This window comes from Onthophagus taurus, chromosome 5 (assembly GCF_036711975.1).
Source record: "Onthophagus taurus isolate NC chromosome 5, IU_Otau_3.0, whole genome shotgun sequence".
NCBI classification, from domain to species: Eukaryota; Metazoa; Arthropoda; class Insecta; order Coleoptera; family Scarabaeidae; genus Onthophagus; species Onthophagus taurus.
Window position 1 is genome coordinate 711,319 of NC_091970.1, and position 23,131 is coordinate 734,449.

General features: G+C 30.0%; 5 protein-coding genes and 3 long non-coding RNA genes across 11 annotated transcripts in view; 5 read left to right on the forward strand and 3 right to left on the reverse strand.

Annotated features, from left to right (window-relative positions):
* Positions 1-2,208, forward strand: part of LOC111418002 (uncharacterized) — a 115,317-nt gene extending 113,109 nt beyond the window's left edge. Inside the window, exons 1-3 of one of the 2 annotated variants that reach the window (XR_011640302.1) lie at positions 270-314; positions 392-626; positions 971-2,208. This is a non-coding gene — a long non-coding RNA (uncharacterized lncRNA). Of the gene's footprint in view, positions 1-269; positions 315-391; positions 627-970 lie in introns of those variants that run through there. The other variant, XR_011640301.1, reaches the window with a different exon arrangement.
* LOC111418000 (BTB/POZ domain-containing protein inc) lies at positions 1,982-3,469 on the reverse strand. The gene is made up of 2 exons (XM_023050439.2): positions 3,256-3,469; positions 1,982-3,072 (listed from the first exon to the last, which is right to left on the reverse strand). The coding sequence occupies exons 1-2, from the start codon at positions 3,439-3,441 to the stop codon at positions 2,623-2,625; spliced, it is 636 nt and encodes a 211-aa protein (XP_022906207.1). The 5' UTR covers positions 3,442-3,469; the 3' UTR covers positions 1,982-2,622.
* Positions 3,470-4,638: 1,169 nt separating this feature from the next.
* LOC139429740 (uncharacterized) lies at positions 4,639-5,596 on the forward strand. Of its 2 annotated transcripts, none has more exons than XR_011640304.1 (2): positions 4,639-4,798; positions 4,845-5,596. It is a non-coding gene; the product is annotated as an uncharacterized lncRNA (long non-coding RNA). The 2 variants fall into 2 exon arrangements; XR_011640303.1 differs by having other exon boundaries at positions 4,856-5,596.
* On the reverse strand, positions 5,220-6,672 carry LOC111413560 (glyceraldehyde-3-phosphate dehydrogenase-like). The gene is made up of 4 exons (XM_023044578.2): positions 6,623-6,672; positions 6,442-6,535; positions 5,651-6,389; positions 5,220-5,594 (listed from the first exon to the last, which is right to left on the reverse strand). The coding sequence occupies exons 3-4, from the start codon at positions 6,387-6,389 to the stop codon at positions 5,335-5,337; spliced, it is 999 nt and encodes a 332-aa protein (XP_022900346.1). The 5' UTR covers positions 6,442-6,535; positions 6,623-6,672; the 3' UTR covers positions 5,220-5,334.
* Positions 6,673-7,392: 720 nt separating this feature from the next.
* Positions 7,393-8,183, reverse strand: LOC111413617 (large ribosomal subunit protein eL19-like). Its single transcript, XM_071195773.1, has one exon. It carries the CDS (start codon positions 8,129-8,131, stop codon positions 7,469-7,471), a length of 663 nt encoding a protein of 220 aa, XP_071051874.1. The 5' UTR covers positions 8,132-8,183; the 3' UTR covers positions 7,393-7,468.
* Positions 8,184-8,664: 481 nt separating this feature from the next.
* Positions 8,665-10,996, forward strand: LOC111413613 (U3 small nucleolar RNA-associated protein 14 homolog A). Its single transcript, XM_023044647.2, has one exon. It carries the CDS (start codon positions 8,852-8,854, stop codon positions 10,955-10,957), a length of 2,106 nt encoding a protein of 701 aa, XP_022900415.2. The 5' UTR covers positions 8,665-8,851; the 3' UTR covers positions 10,958-10,996.
* A 218-nt stretch (positions 10,997-11,214) lies between these two features.
* On the forward strand, positions 11,215-21,694 carry LOC111413591 (probable ribonuclease ZC3H12C). 2 transcript variants are annotated; one of them, XM_023044616.2, is made up of 3 exons: positions 11,215-11,546; positions 19,232-19,431; positions 19,495-21,694. In XM_023044616.2, the coding sequence occupies exons 1-3, from the start codon at positions 11,340-11,342 to the stop codon at positions 20,945-20,947; spliced, it is 1,860 nt and encodes a 619-aa protein (XP_022900384.2). In that variant the 5' UTR covers positions 11,215-11,339; the 3' UTR covers positions 20,948-21,694. The 2 variants fall into 2 exon arrangements, with proteins under 2 accessions (XP_022900384.2, XP_022900385.1); XM_023044617.2 differs by lacking the exon at positions 11,215-11,546 and adding an exon at positions 13,843-14,708.
* Positions 21,695-21,980: 286 nt separating this feature from the next.
* Positions 21,981-23,127, forward strand: LOC111413594 (uncharacterized). The gene is made up of 4 exons (XR_011640338.1): positions 21,981-22,118; positions 22,188-22,501; positions 22,562-22,899; positions 22,960-23,127. It is a non-coding gene; the product is annotated as an uncharacterized lncRNA (long non-coding RNA).
* The last annotated feature ends 4 nt before the right edge of the window (positions 23,128-23,131 follow it).

Below are 23,131 nucleotides of genomic sequence, written 5' to 3' on the forward strand. Positions count from 1 at the left end.
TTATGTATTGTGATGTTTCACTAGTGTGTTTTTACACAAGTTATTAAACTATAAATTTGGGTTTCTTTAATTTTAAGAGGCTCTTATTAAAAAAAATCAGGGTTTCAGGCAAGTTCAGGTTCGACAAAAAATTCATTTAATTAAACACAAAATCAAATTAACCCGTTTTATGAATAACAAAAAAAAATTGTTTTCCTAAATTTACTTTAATAACAATGTTTATTTACGAGAGATAACTTTTAAATAAAATAGATAACTGCGGTTATCGACTGAAATATCGATATTAGATTATACTAATAAATCTTTACCCACAAGTAAGTATTGATCAAAATTATAGGAAACTCTTGTGAGATGTTCTTTGAGTTTGATTCTTTAATTTTTCTTTTTGTAGGTTATGTTAAATAAGAAAATAAAATTATCATCCGACTTACTGCGAAAAAGAAAGGATTGGAGTTCAATGTGGTATCTGGATTATGGACTGTCTCTTGTGTTTGGGGCACTAACTAATTTTCTGGATTGTCTACAGGATTCTTCTTACAGGAAATTGAACTGCTTGTTCTTCGGAAATAGGGTCTTGGATGATCTCGAAATAGGTTGTAGGATGATTCTCTTTTTATTTTAATATCGTAAGTTGATTTGACTTAAATTTTTGAGGTTATCTCTTGAGATTCAAAATTTCTTCTATCTGACGACGTGGATTCGACGCTGGTCCGACGACGACTCTTCCACTCCCTGTTCGCGATCTCCTTATATACCCCGGCACTCCAACTGTTTTTTCCTCGTTTCTGATTGGCCCTTAGCTTCGCGCCCTTTTCAAAATTCAAAATTCTTGCTTCGAAACTAGCGTCATCTCTTGATTTTTCTCGGAATTAACCGTCAAAATTTAATTCTTTTTTCGTTGATTTCTCCCTTATTTCTTTATGAAACGTAATAAAACTTCGTATTCAACGTTGCCTTTTCTTGTTTTCAGACATACATTGGAGTACACGCCAAATTTCAACAATGAGTAAAGTTGGAAAAATTCAAATTTAAATCAAGGATTTCTTCCTCAAAATAACGTTAAAACCTCAAACGATGGGTGAAAAATGTGCTTTAGGAGCTGAATTATATTAATTGATACTTTTGGAAGCAAACTAAACGGTTTTAGATAAGATTTCCACCAACAAAAAATCTCTGCCAAAATTTCAAGGTTATGTTGTCTCAGTGAACTAAACGATGGTTAATTTTATCACAGTATTGATTAAATTTAGTATTTCCCAAAATTTTTAATTAATTCATTACAAAAGCATATTATTTTTACCCTAATTATTATTAAAAAAGATTAAATTTAATTTGATTTTGTAATTCTCGCATCGAAACTAGCGTCATCTCTTGATTTTTCTCGGAATTAACCTTCAAAATTTAATTCTTTTTTCGTTGATTTCTCCCTTATTCTTTTATGAAACGTAATAAAACTTCGTATTCAACGTTGTCTTTTCTTGTTTTTAGACATACATTGGAGTACACGCCAAATTTCAACAATGAGTAAAGTTGGAAAAATTCAAATTTAAATCAAGGATTTCTTCCTCAAAATAACGTTAAAACCTCAAAAGATGAATGAAAAATGTGTTTTAGGAGCTGAACTATAATAATTGATACTTTTGGAAGTAAACAAAACGGTTTAAGATAAGATTTTCACCAACAAAAAAATCTCTCTGTCACAAATTCTAGGTTATGTTCTCTCGGTGAACTAAGAGCATGTTAAAATTATTACAGTATGTATGGTTGCCTATTTCTTAAATAGTTAACAAAACCTTTCCCCTTTTTTTATGATTTATAAAAATTGTTTATTATACATTTCAATTTAGAATTAATTTAATTTTAAAAAGATAATAAAAATAAAATTGTAATGTTATGCAACCAATCTTACACAAAATGACATCTGTCAAATAAAATTAATAAATTAATGATTTTACGAGAATTACACATAATTAAACAAATATAATTTACAAATAATTTATTTATTTAATCGGTTATACGTGGGTGACAATCTTTTATTAATTTTTTTTTGTAAGGAAGTCAATAATAACATGCGAATTTAATTATATAAATGGAAAAGTATTCAAACGTTACAATTAAAATAAAAATAAAATAAAAAAATTGTAAAAATCACAATCTAAGTTTATTGTTTAATAAATAAAAAAAGGACGAAGGGCTGTTACATCACGATTTTTTCATTTTTTTAATTTAACCTACGTTAAAACGGTATTATTTAACGAAGGGTGAACTTTTTTTAATTATTGTTACAGTCTAGTTGTGCGTATTATTATTTTCTTAATCATTTTTTTCTTCTAAATTGAATGTTTTTTGTAAAACCCCAAAAGTCGATTCATTTTCGTCTTTTATTTCCCTAAAGTTGCACATATTCTCTTAATAATCGCACATAAAGTGGAAAGAAAACGAAAGGATGAGTATTGCTATCATTATTTTCTTCAATCATAAAAAAAACAGTCCTTTAATATTCAGTACTTTTCAAAAAAATTTGTTTTCAATTAATAATTTTAATATCAAGAAAATTTTAAACCCCAATTCTTCTCTGTACATTTTCTTTTCCCCTTTTTGTTCTAAATTAACTTATTTTTTTTACATCCTCGATCCTTTATGTTGTAAAACTTTCGCGCGATCGCTATGCTCCACTTCGGGGCCTTCCGGAACGCCGCATTCTCGACTTACAACGCACAAAAATTCCGCGTGTTCGTCCGCCCCATAATTATATTGCGAACCGATGTTTACCAACTGTTCAAATCTCCAACCGTCGGACATAGTCGAAACCATCTGCGTGAGTTCATCTTCGTGACATTGCAACACCCTGTACACGTGCTTCTTGCTGTCGTTCGACGGCCGCGAATCACGGTGGTAAATACGATCTTTAACGAGAGTTATCAATTCGGCTACGTTATAAAATTCCGCTTCTTCAAGAACACCCTCTTCCGCAAGACCTTTATTTATGACTAGTTTACCATGGCGAAGGTAATTGAGCACCGGGGAAAAATAACTCGGGTCACGGTCTATTAAATACGCCCCGGTATCATCCTAAAAGATAAATAAAATTTTATTGACAGGTGACGTTTACATAACCTCAAAAAAGTTTTATTTCTCTTTGTTATTAAAAAGATGTAATTAAAATCGCGTTTTATTTAAAACAATTTAATGATTACAACAAAATTTAATTAATTATCGCTTAAATTAATGATTTAATTTTTTTTTTGTACTTGCCTTGTCTGATATGAGGTCGCTGTCCTCTTGAACTAATCTATACAAGAACGAGTTGGGATCTCGAGCCAGCGTAGTCTTCGTAGTTAAAAAATAAGTGCCCCCGACGTTTAATTTCACCCACTGCTTGTTACCGTTTTTGAAAAAGGCCTGTTTATTGTCTTCACCGTCCACGGCATAGTTGGCCATATTTACTCGAACGGTGTCGCCATCTTCGAGACAATGTGGCAATTATCAATCTGTATAGATGCGATCAAAAGTTAATTTGTTTTAATATATTAATTAAAATATAAATATAATAAACGTTTATGTATTAAAATGTTTTTAATAACAACGAAATCATTAATAACATAACTAAACCAAAATTAATAATAAATCAATCGAAAGTAAAAACATTTTTATCTATTTTATTAATTTTAAAAGAACACACATAAAAAAGATTCGGGTTTAGCCGTGCGTCTTCAGACTTTTCCAAGTTCTTGTCTTTAGTTCTAGTTTTAATTGTTATTTCGCCCTAAATTCTTGTACATTTTAATTGATCTAAAAATATTTTTTTTGATTTAATCCACTTACCTTACCTTTAAATTTCATCCATTTACCCATTTTGAATTAAATACAACCTTTAAATCCAATTAATTATGTGTTTTTCATTAAAAAAACTTAAATTCAACGTCAATTTTGACAAGCAAATACAATATTTGGTTCTTAATCACCATGGTAACCGAGTCAAGTTGGATAACCTTAAAATAATAAAATTTTATTCCGATTTTTTTATCAATTCTAACCTAATTTTTATTAATTTTAAAACATTTCGAATTCTTTACGATTATCTCGCATTCATAACAAGTTCGTTAATTGTAATTAATTTAAATCGATTCTAATTAAGAGAAATAAATTAAAAATATCGCTTTTTGATTTAATCCACTTACCTTGTTTATAATTCCCTAGATAAACCAATTTTGAGTTAAACACAGAATTTTAAACCAATTAAATAAGACTTTTTCCTTAAAAAAACTTAAATTCAATTTCAATTTTGACAAGCACTTACAATATTTGGACCTTAATCACCATGGTAACCGAGTCAAGTTGGATAACCTAAAAGTAATAAAATTTTAACCGTTAATATTTTGCTTTATATTTTAATTTTTATTTTATTTTATATCTTTTTTTTAATATTTTTATTTTTTTGTATATTGCTTCTTAAATGAAATACACTGTATAAATAAAAACATAGATCTTTGATAGGCATTGATAGGAGAACCTGGGTCTGATTGTATGTCGAAATCCGACCGTAAGATGGCATTAGCGTCTATACTGAAATAATTTAATTAAACTAACAATTCTATTATTAATAGTGGGAATGATGAGGGACAGCAATAAAAATTATTACCAGTATCATTCTTTTAATTTAAAAAGTATAGATTCAAATTCGTGTTATATTATTAAATTTGCCGCTAACTTCAACTTTTAAAAAGGTAAAGTTTGTTCAAAATGACAGATAAAAACGTCATTTTTTAAAGTGATTTTTCGGTAAGAGTATAATAAAGTAATAATGGTATGATTAAATAATTAGATTACAATTGACATTATAGTTTTGTTTCAGCTAACGTTATAACTGGTTGGAAGCTGCAATCTCACATTTCATATTGATGCAGTAATATTCAAATGTTGCTGAATTATTTGACAGGTGTAATTGCCATAGGTAATTGCATCTGAGGAATTCCCAAAAAGTCAGAACGTTAATTGGAGCCACATAGTGGTTAAAAACCATTTTCCAAACAGTTATTTTATGGTTGGAGCTTTTATATATAAACCCAATCCACCTGTATTCTAGTGGTTCGATTCTTAGCTGAATAATTCTAAAAAATCTCCAACAGATGGCACAACATGCATTCAATTTTTAGTACGAATAGCATCTTCCTTATATCTTCTGTAAATCAGGGGGTACAATAATATAAATATAAAAGTTTATTTTAAGAATGTTTATTGATAGATAGAGAAATAATAAAAATAGTTAATAACTTCATATTAAAAAAAATTTTGAATTTCCAATCACGATTAATCAATTCATTAAATCGCAATTTAATCCTTAGTTTGGATGTACTTAATAAGATCTACAACTCTGCAAGAATATCCATATTCATTATCATACCAGCTGATAAGTTTAACAAAGTTATCATTTAATTGAATACCAGCTGCAGCATCAAACGTTGAAGAATGATTATCTCCAATAAAATCAGAAGAAACAACTTGATCTTCAGTGTAGGCCAAAATTCCTTTCATGGGGCCTTCAGCGGCTTCCCTCAACTTTGTTTTGATTTCTTCGTATTTTGCAGCTTTACCTGATTATAAAAAATAAATTAATGATCTAAAAAATTTCTTTTATTGCAATTTTTACCTAAACGAACTGTAAGATCAACTACAGAAACATTTGAGACTGGTACACGGAACGCCATTCCAGTTAATTTCCCATTTAATGAAGGAATAACTTTTCCCACAGCTTTAGCTGCTCCGGTTGAAGCGGGAATAATATTTTGGGCGGCCCCACGACCATCACGCCATAATTTTCCACTTGGTCCATCAACAGTTTTTTGCGTCGCAGTAACCGCATGAACCGTCGTCATTAAACCTTCAACAATCTCAAAGTTATCATGAACAACTTTAGCCATAGGAGCCAAACAATTCGTTGTACACGAAGCGTTTGAAATAACTTTGTATTTCGGATCGTAAGCATCAAGATTTACACCAACAACAAACATTGGGGCATCAGCCGATGGAGCTGAAATGATAACCTTTTTAGCACCCCCTTCTAAATGGTACGAAGCTTTTTCGATGGTTGTGAAGACTCCCGTTGATTCGACGATGTATTCGGCTCCGGCTGAGGCCCATGGGATGGCTTTTGGGTCGCGTTCGGAGAAAACGGTGATTTCATTGCCGTTTACGACTAATTTTCCGTCTTTCGTAGCTACGGAACCTCGAAATTTACCGTGCGTGGAGTCGTATTTAAACATGTAAACCATGTAATCTAAACCGATGAAGGGATCGTTGATTGCGGTTACTTGGGCCCCTTTTTCGAGGGCCGCGCGGAGAACCAAACGTCCGATACGACCAAAACCGTTAATACCAATTTTAGACATCTAATTTTTAAATTAATTAATAAAAAGAATCGTTTTAACATATTTTACTTACGTTGGAATTCTTTTTTAAATAACTTTATTGACCTCCACAGGCAATGAACAGGCGATGAATGTCGTCTGAAGGGCAAACTTGCACTTTATAAATACTGGAAAAGAAGGTCACGTGATTAGAACCTGCGCGTAGGTATTGCAGCGTTACAGTTCAAATTACAAAAGTGTTATCAAATACTTACATATTATCAAATCTAATCGTTTTACATAGTTTCATCGATTTTTTGGGTAAACTTTAGAACAAATTTTTTAATTCTTACTTAAATTGGTGTAATACATTGAAATAGCTATCGAAATCGAACACACCCACAAAATTGAAGGTCAATTAGTTTCAACTTATTTATTAATAATTATAAGTCGATTCAAATTAATTTTAAGTTTGAAATGACAGCTCATTTATGTCAAAAATGACAACTCATTTCTGTCAAAAATCTTTTTATTTTTTAATATTATTATTTATTATTATTAATATTTATTATGAATTTTTTGAATGAATAAAATTAATAATCATTTTAGACGTAATTTTCTTTTAAAATTAAGAAAATAGATAAAAATGTTTTTACTTTCGATTGATTCATTACCCTAACTTGTCACATTGCCTCGAAGATGGCGACACCGTTCGAGTAAATAAATTAATTGAAGAAATCAGATTATTAGTTACTAATTTACAAATTTAAAGTTTAAAAAGTTGTAAAATGAAATTAAGGACGAAGTGTTACAAGTTTACAGGTTAAAATTTATCATCACTTCAAGAAATTATTACTCAAGAAAACTTTTAAATGGAGAGACTATCCTACGTGTTGAACCTTAATTCAGGTTCTAATTTAGCTGCTAGCGAAGATTTCAAAAGTAAGTGATGCTTTGAAAATGAAAAAATAACCGAAAGGAAAAAGAACACAAAGATGAGTTATTCTATGGTGGCAACAGTGGCTGTCATACTTATTCCGCACAATTTTAAAGAAACAAATTTTTATAACTTTATTAAACTCAAAAATAACAATTTCAACATTAATAAACAAATATCAAAATTACTTCTTGCTACTAACACTTTTCTTCGCCCCTTTCTTAGTGGTAACAGCAACAGTTTCAACTTTCTTCTCAACAACGTCACCATCACCGTCATCTTCATTTTCCCTTTGACACATAGTTTTTCTTAAAGCAATACGTTGTTCTCTCCGTTTCCTCGCTTCCCTAGCCCTTAATCGATGCGCCTCCGTTTGATCGGCCAACAATTTAGCCCTGGCCATGCTGGCTTTCTTCTTAAAAATGTACTCCATCATAACCCGTTTATTTTTGAATTGATTTCCCTTCACCTTGGCGTACAACGTGCTATAAAAATGTTTGTCGATTTTCTTAGCATCGCGATAACGTTTCAAAAAACGCCTTAAAACCCGCATTCGGAGCCGCCATAGAATGTTGGCGGGGTTGCGGGCTTCGCGGGTGCCTTTGCGTTTCCCAAAACCGCTGTGGCGTCCTTTTAAACGCGCCGCGGTGTTTTGGCGGGTTCGCGATTTAGAATGAATCGCCTCAGGTTTACAAATAATGAGCCCATCTTTTAAGAGACGCGAAATCGCTTGACGGGTGTTCGCCCCCGCGATGTCAACGGTTTCGTTTGGGTCAATCCATATTTTTTTCTTACCACAACCTTTTATCGACGCTGCGAGACGCTTTTGTAATCGTAAATTACTCATTCTTCAAAATTAAGTTAAACAACGATTTTTAACACCTTTTTATAATGAACGGAAGTTGACAATGACAGATTTAAAATTAAAAGAATTATCTTTATTGTTTGATAGATGGCGCTGTTGCCGGTATTAATAATCTAAAAAAATCATTAAATATATTATATTTTGTTGTGGGAGATTAAAAATTAATTTATTATGAGTTAATATGCTTAAAAATGATTTGATTTAATATTGTAATTTAAAAGATAGGAAATAGATTCAAAATTTAAAGAATTGTTTTTATTATTGATAGATGGCGCTGATATCGGTATTAATAATCTAAAAATATAATTAAAAATGTTTTATTTTGCTGTAGGAGATTGAAAATTAATTTATTGTGAGTTAATATGCTTAAAAATGAATTAATTTAATATTATAATTTCAAAGATAGGAAATAAATTCAAAATTAAAAGAATTGTATTTATTTCTGATAGATGGCGCCATTAGGTTAATAATACAATAGTATTACAATAATATAAAAATGTAATTAAAGTTATTGTAGTTTATAATATGATTTTGAAAAATTATAATTTAATTTGCTTAATAATGGCTTAATTTAATATTATAACTTAAAAGATTAATATAGACTTAAAAGTTTGACATGAAGTTGTGAAAAGTCAAAACATAACCTCAAAAATTTTCATCAACACGTGAACTTTATCTCAATTTTAAACAAATTTAATAACTATGGATGAGTTTATTGATGAGAATGATGCGTTGATAGATTCAGATGAAGATGTGGATATAAAACAGCATAGTAAACTATTAGAAAATCTTGTAAGTTTAGATTCTAAACAGCCGGTTAAAAAACCAACAAGAACAGAACCAACTACACAAATATCTGAATATAATTTAGTAAAATCGATAACTGGGAATAAGGATACTGTTAAATTATATGAATTAACTAAGCCATTAAAGGCTAGAGCTACACATGTAAAAATAACTAAAGATGTTAAGAAATCAGATAAGAAAACCAAGACATTAGAAAAACCATTAGAAAAACCTCAAGCTGAAAAGGTAAGAAGAACTGTGGGGTATGAAAAAGGTAAAGAAGAAATAAGTAGATGGGAACCTGTTGTAACAAGTCATAGAGCTTCAACTTATTTATCATTTCCACTTAATTATGATACAAAAGTAGAAATTAATTCTAAAAGAGATACTAATTGGAAAGTAAAAACAGATTTAGAAAAAGCAATTGAAAATATTGAAAATGAAGGAAAAAAGATGGAAATTTATGAAATTGAACCTGAAATAGAAGCCCCCTTAACACTCCAAGAAATGATGGAACGTCGAAAAGAAATGGCAAAGCTACGTAGATTTCAAACTTATCAAGAAATGAAAGCTAGAATGCAAAATAAAATTAAAAGTAAAAAGTATAGGAGGATCCTAAGAAAAGAGAGAGCTAAGCAGGAAATTAAAGATTTTGAAAAGCTTCAAAAGGAGAATCCAGAAGAGGCTTTAAAGAAATTGGAAGAAATTGAAAAAACAAGAGTGATGGAAAGAGCTAGTTTAAGACATAAAAGTACAGGGAAATGGGCTAAAAATCAACAAATTCGAGCTAAGTTTGATAAAGATAGTCGACAAGTTTTAGCAGAACAATTAGCAATTAGTAAAGAATTAACTCAGAAGAAACAAATTGTTGAATCAAGTGAAAGTGAAGTTGAAAATGATGATGAAAAAAGTGGTGACTTAGAATTTAATTTTTGGCTTACAAAGAAAATACCAGAAAAAAATGAAAATGAAGAAAAAACACCATTATTAAAGTCTAAAATTGTTGAAATAAAAGATGAAATTGAAAAGCCACAAAAGAAAAGGAAATTAAAAATAAATAAAGATGTAAAAAATGAAGTTGTTAAAAAGCCAAAAGAGGAAAAATTAAAATTGCATGGAATGTCTGGTGATTGGGTTGATGAATCATTTGTGGATGATTTAGCGAATAAATTGGAGGATAAATTTAAGGAAAAAGTTTTAAAGAAATCAACAAAACTAAAAAATGACCTTGATAAATTAAATTTGACACATAACCTAAAAAAGAAAAAAATTGGACCAAAAAAAGAAAATAAACCCAATTTAACATTAAAAAAATCAACTAAAAAGCCAATAATTGATGAACCCCTTGAAGAAGCAACAAAAATCACCAAAAATCCATCAAATAATAATATAAATAATTTAAAATCAATTTTAGACTCAACTGAAGTTACCTCCAACACAATTGAACCAAATAAATATTTAAAATTAACTCCAACAAATGTAGAATCATCAAATCCCGATTTATATTCAACAAATGATAATGAAAATAACTCTGATTTAAGAGGAATTATAGCAGAGGCTTTTGAAGATGAAGATTTAATTGAGGAATTCTCTAAAGATAAACAAGAAGAAATTGATAAAGATACCCCGAAAGATTTAGATTTATTTATGCCCGGATGGGGTTCTTGGGGTGGCACAAACATTAAAAGTACGTCAAAAAGAAAACGTTTTATTATGAAATTTCCGAAAGATTTACCAAGGAATGATAAAAATAGAGGGGATTTAATCATAAATGAAAATACTTCTAAAAATATTAAACCGCACATGGTTAGTGATGTTCCATTTCCGTTTAAATCCGCCAACGAGTACGAGGCTACGATTAAAGCGCCTGTTGGGAATACTTTTGTGCCAGAAACCGCTTTCCGGAGACTTACAAAACCGGGGGTGACCACCAAATTAGGTACGGTTATCGAACCGGTTGACGAAAACGTTTTGATGAGGAAAATGAAAAAGTTTGAGAAAGTGTTTAAATTAAAAAAATAATGTTTTTTATTATTTTAATAAAAATAACCTCAAAATTTATTTTTTAACTCATTGTCACTTTGACCAACTGTCAAATCAAAATAGAATTTAAATTTATACGTTTTAAATGTACAATAATTAAATGTATTAAAACAATTCTATTTGTTTAATGAATTTTCTTAAAAATGTTAATATCTTAGTACGATCTTATTAATTAAAAAGATTTTGATTTCAAAATGAAATAAATTTTTCGTAAATTAAATAATAGATGGCGCATCAATCGTGTGTATATGACGAAAATGTCCGCCGTGTTTCGGTTTCGGGGGGCAGAACACTATCAACTGGTATCGCGTTAACGCCGTCGCAGCCGTCCGCTTTTTGGTGCGACCATGTGCGCGAAAACATGTCCAACAATCGACTGTTAGGCACCGTTTGCATCAAACCGCAGTGTGTGCCCCTTTTAAATGAGAACCTAAACCTTGTCAAAGTACTGTTCTCGGCCCAGCTGACCGAAGGGGGTCGCACCACCGATGATGGTCTCACCTGTTTTGACGTCTCCGCACCGATAGCCGAAGACAGAGTTACATCGGATTTTATATTACGCGTACAGGTGAGAATTAACTAGATTGAGTTTATTGACATAAATGTTTTGTTTTCTTAAAGAAACAAATGAAGTTGTTGTTTTAAGGTTATAATTAATACAATTTGAAGATTAATAATCAAGATTTAATTAATTCAACAAATTTACATCGTCATTCAAAAGAAATACTACTCATTGTTGTTTTTATCTTTGCAACTTTATTATAAAGGTAACAATTTTTTTTTATTACTCATAAAATTCGTTATTATCAATACGAAGGTGTAAATGAACATTAACATTATCTAAAAATGATATAAAATTAAAAAATACGCTTTAATACGGATTAATGTTGCAATACGAATCTTATCTGTAACAATATCCGTAAATGATACTAAGATGTTTTTTTTTCTTTTAGCCTTTTGAATGTGTTTTTTGTTATGAAATTTTCGAAGAAAGATATAAGCGGGTGTAAAATTGCGTGAAAATAAGGTCGTAAACGCGGATTTGACCCAACTCTTGTTACGAATCTGGGTCGTTCTTATGCTGGAGAGACGTAGTTTCGTAATTTATTGTGCTTTGGGGAACGAGTTTAGAAAGTTGACGGGTTTGCGCGAGCGAATAATAATAATAATATACTGCCTTCCTATTCGAGTGGGACAAACTATTAATTACCCCTCAAATATCGTTGATGTGATATGCAAATGTAAATGGATTTCATAAAAATAGATTTTGTTATTAGTTTTATTACGAAATAGTCGTTGACACAACTTTAATATAATTAAAAGCAGTGAAATTGAAAAATTAAAACTTATTTACCCCATCTAGCGGTATTAATATAAAATTTACTTTTGACATTTAAATATAACCACCTTTCTTCTTAAAATCTTATAAAAATTCAACCAAAAATACGTTTGTTGAGATGTAAAATATGTATTTAAAGTGGATTAAGGAAATTTTAACCCGAAATTTATCCGTGAACATCGACAACATAACCTAACTTTGTATCCTGTCAATTTCAACTTTTTCACAAATCATTTCAATTTTATATGAAAAATTTTGTTTATTATTATGTTTCTTTCGTTACAACCTAACTTTTTGATGTAAAAGTGACATTTCTAATTCGAAATTGTTGGATTTATAGTTTTCTTTATTAACTTTAAACTATAATTTTAAATTTGACATCAAACGTCAGAATGAGAGGTTATATGTCAAAATGACGTTTCTTTCAATACAACCCAACTTTTTTGTTGATCGTGTTAGTCTGATATGTTATTGAATAAAAACCATATTCATTTCTTCTACTTATTTTATTATTAATTTAACTCTACTTTTTATTACAACTTGCATCGTTCTTACTTAACCCCTAAAATTCAAATGTCCCTATAGTTTGGATACGTTCCTTAATATTTTTAATATAAAAGTGACATTTCTAATTATAAATAAATTGTTGAATCTAAACTTGTTCTCTTTATTAACATTAAACTGTAATTTTAAATTTGATGTTAAAAGCGACATTTCTAATTCGAAATTGTTTGATTTGAACTTGCTTTTTTTAGAAACTACAATTTTAAATTTGACAATATCAAACGTCAAAGTGACAGTTTAATTATAAAAATGACATTTCTTTAAAACGCAACGAATTTGTAATTTAAAATTTGATTGAAATTCCTTGCACTGATTCTGAATCACCTGTATACGTTAAAGTGCACGTGTCTTGGGTGTTGTTTTGATTTTTCCTTATTAATCTTAAAAGGCAGTTGGTGTAAATTTAGAATGTAAGCCGGTGATGTTTACGTCAAGTAGAAAAATTTAATAACAAGTCTTTTCTTGGAAGCTGTGAAATAACTCAGGCATTGCTCGTTTTGTAACAACGCACTTTTACCTGGGTATCTAGGAATTTAAAAAAAAATAAAATCCGTTGGATAACAATTTTATATAAAATCGATTTAATATGTAACAAAGAAAAAATTACTACTAAGTTGATGTATTTACCTTATTTTGAGTAAAAAAGAGGATATGCTATATATAAATAGATAAATCCTTCGTTTTTTTTTAAAGCTTAGTTCACAATCGATTTAAATTTTTGTTATAAATTCTTTTTTATTTTAAACAATTTCAGTTTAGACGAATTCTTTTTGGTGTTGTTGTTATTTTTGGTGATTAGTTAATTTTTTTTGAAGGAAATTGCGGTTAAAATCGTTTAAATAATGTGCGCACGCATTTCAGTGGCCTCGTGTGACGTAGTAATTTGAAAACGCACACTTGCGGCCGAGCACGCCGAGATCCGGGTCGAATGACGGTCGCTGAACCGCGTCTTGACCTAGTGTGCCGTGTGGACTTGGGGGAGCGATCGTCGTTTATTTTTAAAACGTCACTTGTCAAAAATTTGACGTTTCCGATATTATTTTAAACGTCACAATCTTTATATATTAACAAAGTGGAGTTTAGTGACTATTTTTTTTTATTGGATGCAAAAAAGTGTTTGTAAGGTTGATTTTTTTTGTGGCAATTACCCATGTTAATAAATTAATAATGTAATAAGTTGAAAGAGACTTTGATTAACATAGCTCGACGCTTAGTAATCGACGAACGTTTTGTGTGTTCGGTGAAAGGTACCGGGGCCGTAGCCTGATGAAGGCTAAGATTTCATTAAAAAAAAGGTGCATCCTGGTCCACAACTAAACCGGCACCTTTTTTTTGTTTCAACACGTACTTGACCAAGTAACGAAACGAAAAAAATCTTTTCAAATCCATCTAATTTTATTGTTATTATTAAATAATGTGGTACATCCGGTTAAAAATTTCTCTTTTTATTCCCCACGCTTTCATCATATAATAAACACAATTAATAACTCATTAACGAAATAATTTTTATAATTTTTGATATTTATTAAGTTTCTCTTTTTGATATTGGGAGGAGTTTGTAATCTGGGGGGCCCCCCATTTTGCTTCGGGGGGAGGCTTCTCCGTGGTCCCGTGTGTATGTATATTCATTCGACGTCCGCAACGGACGAAGAATAACCGTTTTGTCGGAAACGAGAACATAAACCGGATGTTCTCTCGCTTGGTGGCTTTTTTAAAGTTTTTTTTTAAAGTAGTAGTAATAGTGCGAACTTATTTTAAACAACAAACGGTCATGGACGTGATGTTAGATCCGGGTTCGGTCCTCAAGACATGATCGTTGGAGGCGAGGTGAGTGAGACGAAGTATAATAAACAGGAAAATTTACTTTCTCCGAAATGAAATTGTCTAGGTATCAACCCGGATCTAGAAAAAGAAATTCGATTTTAAACGAATTGGGATTTGTTTTGTTCTTTGTTGGAAATTATTTAAAACGTTAAATGAAATTTATTGAAAATAAAGTGAATCTGTTCTTGGGAATTTGTAAATTAACCTAAAAGTGGGAAAATACTCAAGAATTCATTGAAAGAATTTTTTTATTAATTTGCTGTGGTTTGTCACGATAAAATGTGGCTTTGAAAGAATTCTTTGAAAAAAAAATCATATTTTGTATAACTACGATATCTTTAATTAAAAATTTTAAATTTGATAATATCAAACGTCAAAATGACATTTAACCTGTCAATTTTAATGTTTGATTTTGTCAAACAACCTAACTTTTCAATGTAAAAGTTACATTTGTAATTCGAAATTGTTGGATTTAAACTTATTTCTTTTATAAACATAAAACTACAATTTCAAATTTGACAATATCAAATGTCACAATGACAGGTATAATGTCAAAATGACATTAACCTTAATTAATTAACGTCAATTTGAATTAGATATTTTAAAAAATCCTCAATGAGGTTCGTTCCTTAATTCCAAGCCGTTTAGGAAAAATTAATTTTTTTTTATAACCCCACTTTTAATAAACGTCAATTTAAATCAGATATTTTTGAAAATTTATATAAAATGAATGGCTCATCCTGGAAACTTTAAATTTGGTATGAAACAACCTCAAACGTTCCTTTATAACCTCAATGAGGTTCGTTCCTTAACTCCAAGCCGTTTAAGAGAAATAAATTTTTTCGTGTAACCTCACTTTCAATAAACGTCAATTTGAATTAGATACTTTTAAAAAGTTATATAAAAGGAATGGCTCATCCTGGAAACATTAAATTTTATATAAGATAACCTCAAAGATTCCTGTATAACCTCAATGAGGTTCGTTCCTTAATTCCAAGCCGTTTAGGAAAAATTAATTTTTTTTTATAACCCCACTTTTAATAAACGTCAATTTAAATCAGATATTTTTGAAAATTTATATAAAATGAATGGCTCATCTTGGAAACTTTAAATTTGGTATGAGATAACCTCAAACATTCCTTTATAACCTCAAAAAGTTTCATTTCTTAATTCCAAGCCGTTTAGGAGAAATTTATTTTTCTGTATAATCTCACTTTCAATAAACGTCAATTTGATTAGAAGTATTTCAAAAATTTATATAGAAGGAATGGCTCATCCTGGAAACTGTAAATTGGGTGTGAGATAACCTCAAACATTCCTTTATAACCTCAAAAAGTTTCATTTCTTAATTCCAAGCCGTTTAGGAGAAATTAATTTTTTTGTATAATCTTACTTTCAATAAACGTCAATTTGATTAGAAGTATTTCAAAAATTTATATAGAAGGAATGGCTCATCCTGGAAACTGTAAATTGGGTGTGAGATAACCTCAAACATTCCTTTATAACCTCAAAAAGTTTCATTTCTTAATTCCAAGCCGTTTAGGAAAAATTAATTTTTTTTTATAACCCCACTTTTAATAAACGTCAATTTAAATCAGATATTTTTGAAAATTTATATAAAATGAATGGCTCATCCTGGAAACTTTAAATTTGGTATGAAACAACCTCAAACGTTCCTTTATAACCTCAATGAGGTTCGTTCCTTAACTCCAAGCCGTTTAAGAGAAATAAATTTTTTCGTGTAACCTCACTTTCAATAAACGTCAATTTGAATTAGATACTTTTAAAAAGTTATATAAAAGGAATGGCTCATCCTGGAAACATTAAATTTTATATAAGATAACCTCAAAGATTCCTGTATAACCTCAATGAGGTTCGTTCCTTAATTCCAAGCCGTTTAGGAAAAATTAATTTTTTTTTATAACCCCACTTTTAATAAACGTCAATTTAAATCAGATATTTTTGAAAATTTATATAAAATGAATGGCTCATCTTGGAAACTTTAAATTTGGTATGAGATAACCTCAAACATTCCTTTATAACCTCAAAAAGTTTCATTTCTTAATTCCAAGCCGTTTAGGAGAAATTAATTTTTTTGTATAATCTTACTTTCAATAAACGTCAATTTGATTAGAAGTATTTCAAAAATTTATATAGAAGGAATGGCTCATCCTGGAAACTGTAAATTGGGTGTGAGATAACCTCAAACATTCCTTTATAACCTCAAAAAGTTTCATTTCTTAATTCCAAGCCGTTTAGGAAAAATTAATTTTTTTTTATAACCCCACTTTTAATAAACGTCAATTTAAATCAGATATTTTTGAAAATTTATATAAAATGAATGGCTCATCCTGGAAACTTTAAATTTGGTATGAAACAACCTCAAACGTTCCTTTATAACCTCAATGAGGTTCGTTCCTTAACTCCAAGCCGTTTAAGAGAAATAAATTTTTTCGTGTAACCTCACTTTCAATAAACGTCAATTTGAATTAGATACTTTTAAAAAGTTATATAAAAGGAATGGCTCATTCTGGAAATATTAAATTTTATATAAGATAACCTCAAAGATTCCTGTATAACCTCAATGAGGTTCGTTCCTTAATTCCAAGCCGTTTAGGAAAAATTAATTTTTTTTTATAACCCCACTTTTAATAAACGTCAATTTAAATCAGATATTTTTGAAAATTTATATAAAATGAATGGCTCATCTTGGAAACTTTAAATTTGGTATGAGATAACCTCAAACATTCCTTTATAACCTCAAAAAGTTTCATTTCTTAATTCCAAGCCGTTTAGGAGAAATTTATTTTTCTGTATAACCTTACTTTCAATAAACGTCAATTTAAATTAGAAATTTAAAAAAAGTTATATAAAATGAATGGCTCATCTTGGAAACTTTAAATTTGGTATAAGATAACCTCAAACATTCCTTTATAACCTCAAAAAGTTTCATTTCATAATTCCAAGCCGTTTTGGAGAAATTTATTTTTCTGTATAATCTCACTTTCAATAAACGTCAATTTAAATTAGATATTTAAAAAAAGTTATATAACATGAATGGGTGATCCTGGAAACTTTAAATTTGGTATAAGATAACCTCAAACATTCCTTTATAACCTCAAAAAGTTTCATTTCTTAATTCCAAGCCGTTTAGGAGAAATTTATTTCTCTGTATAATCTCACTTTCAATAAACGTCAATTTAAATTAGAAATTTTAAAAAAGTTATATAAAATGAATGGCTCATCTTGGAAACTTTAAATTTGGTATAAGATAACCTCAAACATTCCTTTATAACCTCAAAAAGTTTCATTTCTTAATTCCAAGCCGTTTAGGAGAAATTTATTTTTCTGTATAATCTCACTTTCAATAAACGTCAATTTAAATTAGATATTTAAAAAAAGTTATATAACATGAATGGGTGATCCTGGAAACTTTAAATTTGGTATAAGATAACCTCAAACATTCCTTTATAACCTCAAAAAGTTTCATTTCTTAATTCCAAGCCGTTTAGGAGAAATTTATTTTTCTGTGTAATCTCACTTTCAATAAACGTCAATTTAAATTAGATATTTAAAAAAAGTTATATAACATGAATGGGTGATCCTGGAAACTTTAAATTTGGTATGAGGTAACCTCAAACATTCCTTTATAACCTCAAAAAGTTTCATTTCTTAATTCCAAGCCGTTTAGGAGAAATTTATTTTTCTGTATAATCTCACTTTCAATAAACGTCAATTTAAATTAGATATTTAAAAAAGTTATATACCATGAATGGGTGATCCTGGAAACTTTAAATTTGGTATGAGGTAACCTCAAACATTCCTTTATAACCTCAAAAAGTTTCATTTCTTAATTCCGAGCCGTTTAGGAAAAATTAATTTTTCTGTATAACCTTACTTTCAATAAACGTCAATTTGAATTAGATATTTAAAAAAAAAATTATATAAAATGAATGGCTCATTCTGGAAACTTTAAATTTGGTATGAAACAACCTCAAACGTTCCTTTATAACCTCAAAAAGTTTCATTTCTTAATTCCAAGCCGTTTAGGAGAAATTAATTTTTTTGTATAACCTTACTTTCAATAAACGTCAATTTGATTGTAAGTATTTCAAAAATTTATATAGAAGGAATGGCTCATCCTGGAAACTTTAAATTGGGTGTGAGATAACCTCAAACATTCCTTTATAACCTCAAAAAGTTTCATTTCTTAATTCCAAGCCGTTTTGGAGAAACTAATTTTTTTTTATAACCTCGCTTTCAATAAACGTCAATTTTAATCAGATATTTTTAAAAAGTTATATAAAATGAATGGCTCTTGTTGGAAACTTTAAATTTGGTATGAGGTAACCTCAAACATTCCTTTATAACATCAAAAAGTTTCATTTCTTAATTCCAAGCCGTTTAGGAGAAATTAATTTTTCTGTATAACCTCACTTTCAATATGATTTGTATACATAATTTTTTTAACTTGTTCTTTTATCCCTAACTGAATTAAATTATTGATTTTAACCTTTTTGTTACAGAAATATGTAGACGATATATGTAAAGAGGGTTGCGCCGGTGCCGTAGCTGGTGAAGATTCTAGTTACGATTCGGATTGCGACGCGGAACCGTCCTGTTTCAGTCATCAGGATGTCTCCAGGACGACCAGCGACACCCTCGCCGCCGAATACGCCGAGTACGTCCAAACGAGCCCCGATTTATCCAGAAGTTACACAGCCAGGCAAGTTTCTTTTACATTTATTTCAAATTAAATAATCAATTCCACTTATTTAATTCTATTTAGGGTAGAGTTCGCGTTAAAATTGGGCTACACCGAACGTTTAGTTCAATCGGCCCTTCAAAAATTGGGCCCATCCCCCGCCCAAAACGAATTATTAGCAGAATTAATTAAATTGGGGGCTCAAAGAGGGAGTTCTTGCGATAGTAGTCCTATTGAGGATAACCCCGAGGATCTTCAAGTTTTAGAACAACAACAACAAATTTCCGCGCAATCGTTACGACCGATTGTTATTGATGGTAGTAATGTAGCGATGAGTCATGGTAATAAAGAAATATTTTCTTGTCGCGGGATAAAGATTTGCGTCGATTGGTTTAAAGCGCGGGGACACATGGATGTAACGGTGTTCGTGCCGAAATGGAGAAAAGAAGCCCCTCGGCCGGATAATCAAATTCGGGACCAAGAAATCTTGGCCGATTTGGAACGCGAAAGACTTTTGGTCTTTACACCATCGCGATTTGTGGGTGGGAAAAGGATGGTTTGTTACGATGATAGGTATATATTAAAATTAGCGGCGGAAGTCGATGGAATAGTTGTAAGTAACGATAACTATCGGGATTTATGTCAAGAAAGTGCCGAATACCGTAAAGTCGTTGAAGAACGAATTTTGATGTATTCGTTTGTAAATGATCGTTTTATGCCCCCGGATGATCCTTTAGGACGATCTGGACCTACCCTCGATAATTTTTTACGAACACAACCGAAAAAAGCCGATCCCCCTCCACCTTGCCCATACGGAAAAAAATGCACCTACGGTAATAAATGTAAATATCATCACCCCGAAAGAGGTCCATTTCCGCATAAAAGCGTCACCGAACGTTTATCGGAACACGCTCAAAGACATTTATTAGCACGCGAAGGTGAAATAAGAAAAACCCCCGTTACAAGAACCCGATCGAATGTCCCACCGGTTAAAGAACAACCACAACATGTAATCGTTTCAAAAAGTTTAAGCGTTGATAATGTTGGGTCGCCATCCTATCAAGTAGTGCAAGCGGAAAATTTACATCGAAAATTACAAAGGCAATTAACACTAAATCCATCAACGGATCCCCGATTATCACGACGTTACACCCCCACTCCCATCGGTACGATACAAATTCAATCGGCGTATTTAACACCGCCGTCTTCTTGGGATGTTCATCCTCATGTTACAAGAATTGCTTCTGCGCCGGATTCTTATCGGCAATGGCCCCCACAACCGCATCTTCATCAACAAGGACACATGCATAGGGTGTCGAGTTGTTCTGATCCGCAATTAAATATGTGGCCGGGGCCGCAATGGGGTTCGCAAGGCGCTCAAAGTCAAAATCTTCAAGATGAAGCTCGAAGGAAGTTACATTATCATTTGGCCGCGATTTTTCCTGAGGAACAAGTTGCGAAAGCTATGCAAATGTATCCGGATGAAACTAATCCGCAAAAAATTTGTGCTGCCATCCTTGGGATGTTCCCAAAATAATTTTAACTCAAAAAAAAAAATAAATAAATAAGATGTTTATAAAAAAATGTTATATTTGTCGACAAATATTTAAAAAGATGGATAAAAACAATTTTATTTTAAAAATTCAAAAGTATCTAACTTGGTTAGCATTTACAGGGTGATTATCTGATAATTTTCGGAACATCCTATATATAATTATTGTATATGTATACGGGTGGATTTTTGTTGGTTTTTTGTTTAATATAAAATTTATTTCACTTACTTATGCGAAAAGAAGTAAACAAGAAGTTAACCACCTTGTATTAATCGAAAAACCAACTTCATCTAACGTATTTCTTTATATGTATGTCTATATACGTTGATACTATGTATCTCTAGTAAAAATTGTTGCAATTTTTGTATTATAAAGTAGCGTGTTTTATTAATAATAACAACAAAAAAAAATGTTAAAAAAATAATAAGAAACCGACCGTCTCTATCGTTTTTTCATACACTTTTACCCCCTAAATGTTTCTACTAAGAATAAGGTTTTATTTCATGGTTTCTTATTTTGTATATTATAGCATTAAGTGTTTTCCATCTATTAGTGTAGTCAAATATTAATTAGATCGGCTATAATGTATTAAAAACGCTACTTTTCGTTCAATTTATATTTATGGAGCTTTGTAGATAGGAGTGTTCTAATTTTTTTTTATTTTATAACTTCTATACTGTTATTTATTTGCATTTGTAATTAAAAAACTAATAAAATTCGTTTTATAAGGATTTAATCTTATTATTTTTATTATTAATTATTTAGCGCCATCTATTGCTTTTATAGCTGAAATTAAAACAACATAACCTCATTTCAATTTCATTGTGATTTTTATTAATTATTTCAAGTATTAACGATGTTTGTTTGTAAATTTCTTTTGCAAAGTAGTTGGAAATTTTATAATTTTTGTCGATTTGATCATCAATTATTTCAATTTTCGATTTATAATTAAAAATTAATAATATTAGCTTTTTTTAATGTTATTTGTTTAGCGCCATCTATCAGCGCTATAACTGAAACTAATACAACATAACCTCATTTCAAATACATTGTTATTTGTATTAATAATTTAAAGTCTTAATGATGGTTATTTGTAAATTTCTTCTACAAGGTACATTCAAATTTGGTAATTCTTGTAGATTGATCATCAATTAGGTAATAATAACAAAAATTAAAGAATTATTAAAATTTAATTATAACCTAACTTTCTTTAAACTAATACAGGGGGACACAACAATAATCAAAATGTAGCTCGGGCAATAATGATTGATCCAAATGCCTTAATACAAATCTTATTGAATAACTTTTATACTGTTATTTATAATTACAAGTTAATAAAATTAGTTTAATAAGGATTAAAATTTTATTTTTTAGCGACATCTATTGACGTAATAATTGAAACAAAAGCAACATAACCTCATTTAATCTTTACTGCGATATTTATTAATTATTCTAAGCATTAACGATGGTTGTTTGTAAATTTTTTCTACAAGGTACCTGCAAATTTGGTAATTCTTGTAGATTCGACCATCAGTTAGGTAATAATAAGAAAAATAAAGGATTTATTAAAATTTAATTATAACCTAACTTTTTTTAAGACAATTCCGGAGGATCATCAATTTTAAAGCAGAATAATAATCAAAATGTGGCTCGGGCAATAACGATGGATCCAAATGCCTTAATACAAACCTTATTGAATAACTTTTATACTGTTATTTATAATTAAAAGTTAATAAAATTAGTTTAATAATGATTAAAATTTTATTTTTTAGCGACATCTATTGACGTAATAACTGAAACAAAAGCAACATAACCTCATTTAATCTTTACTGCGATATTTATTAATTATTCTAAGCATTAACGATGGTTGTTTGTAAATTTTTTCTACAAGGTACCTGCAAATTTGGCAATTCTTGTAGATTCGACCATCAGTTAGGTAATAATAAGAAAAATAAAGGATTTATTAAAATTTAATTATAACCTAACTTTTTTTAAGACAATTCCGGAGGATCATCAATTTTAAAGCAGAATAATAATCAAAATGTGGCTCGGGCAATAACGATGGATCCAAATGCCTTAATACAAACCTTATTGAATAACTTTTATACTGTTATTTATAATTAAAAGTTAATAAAATTAGTTTAATAACGATTAAAATTTTATTTTTT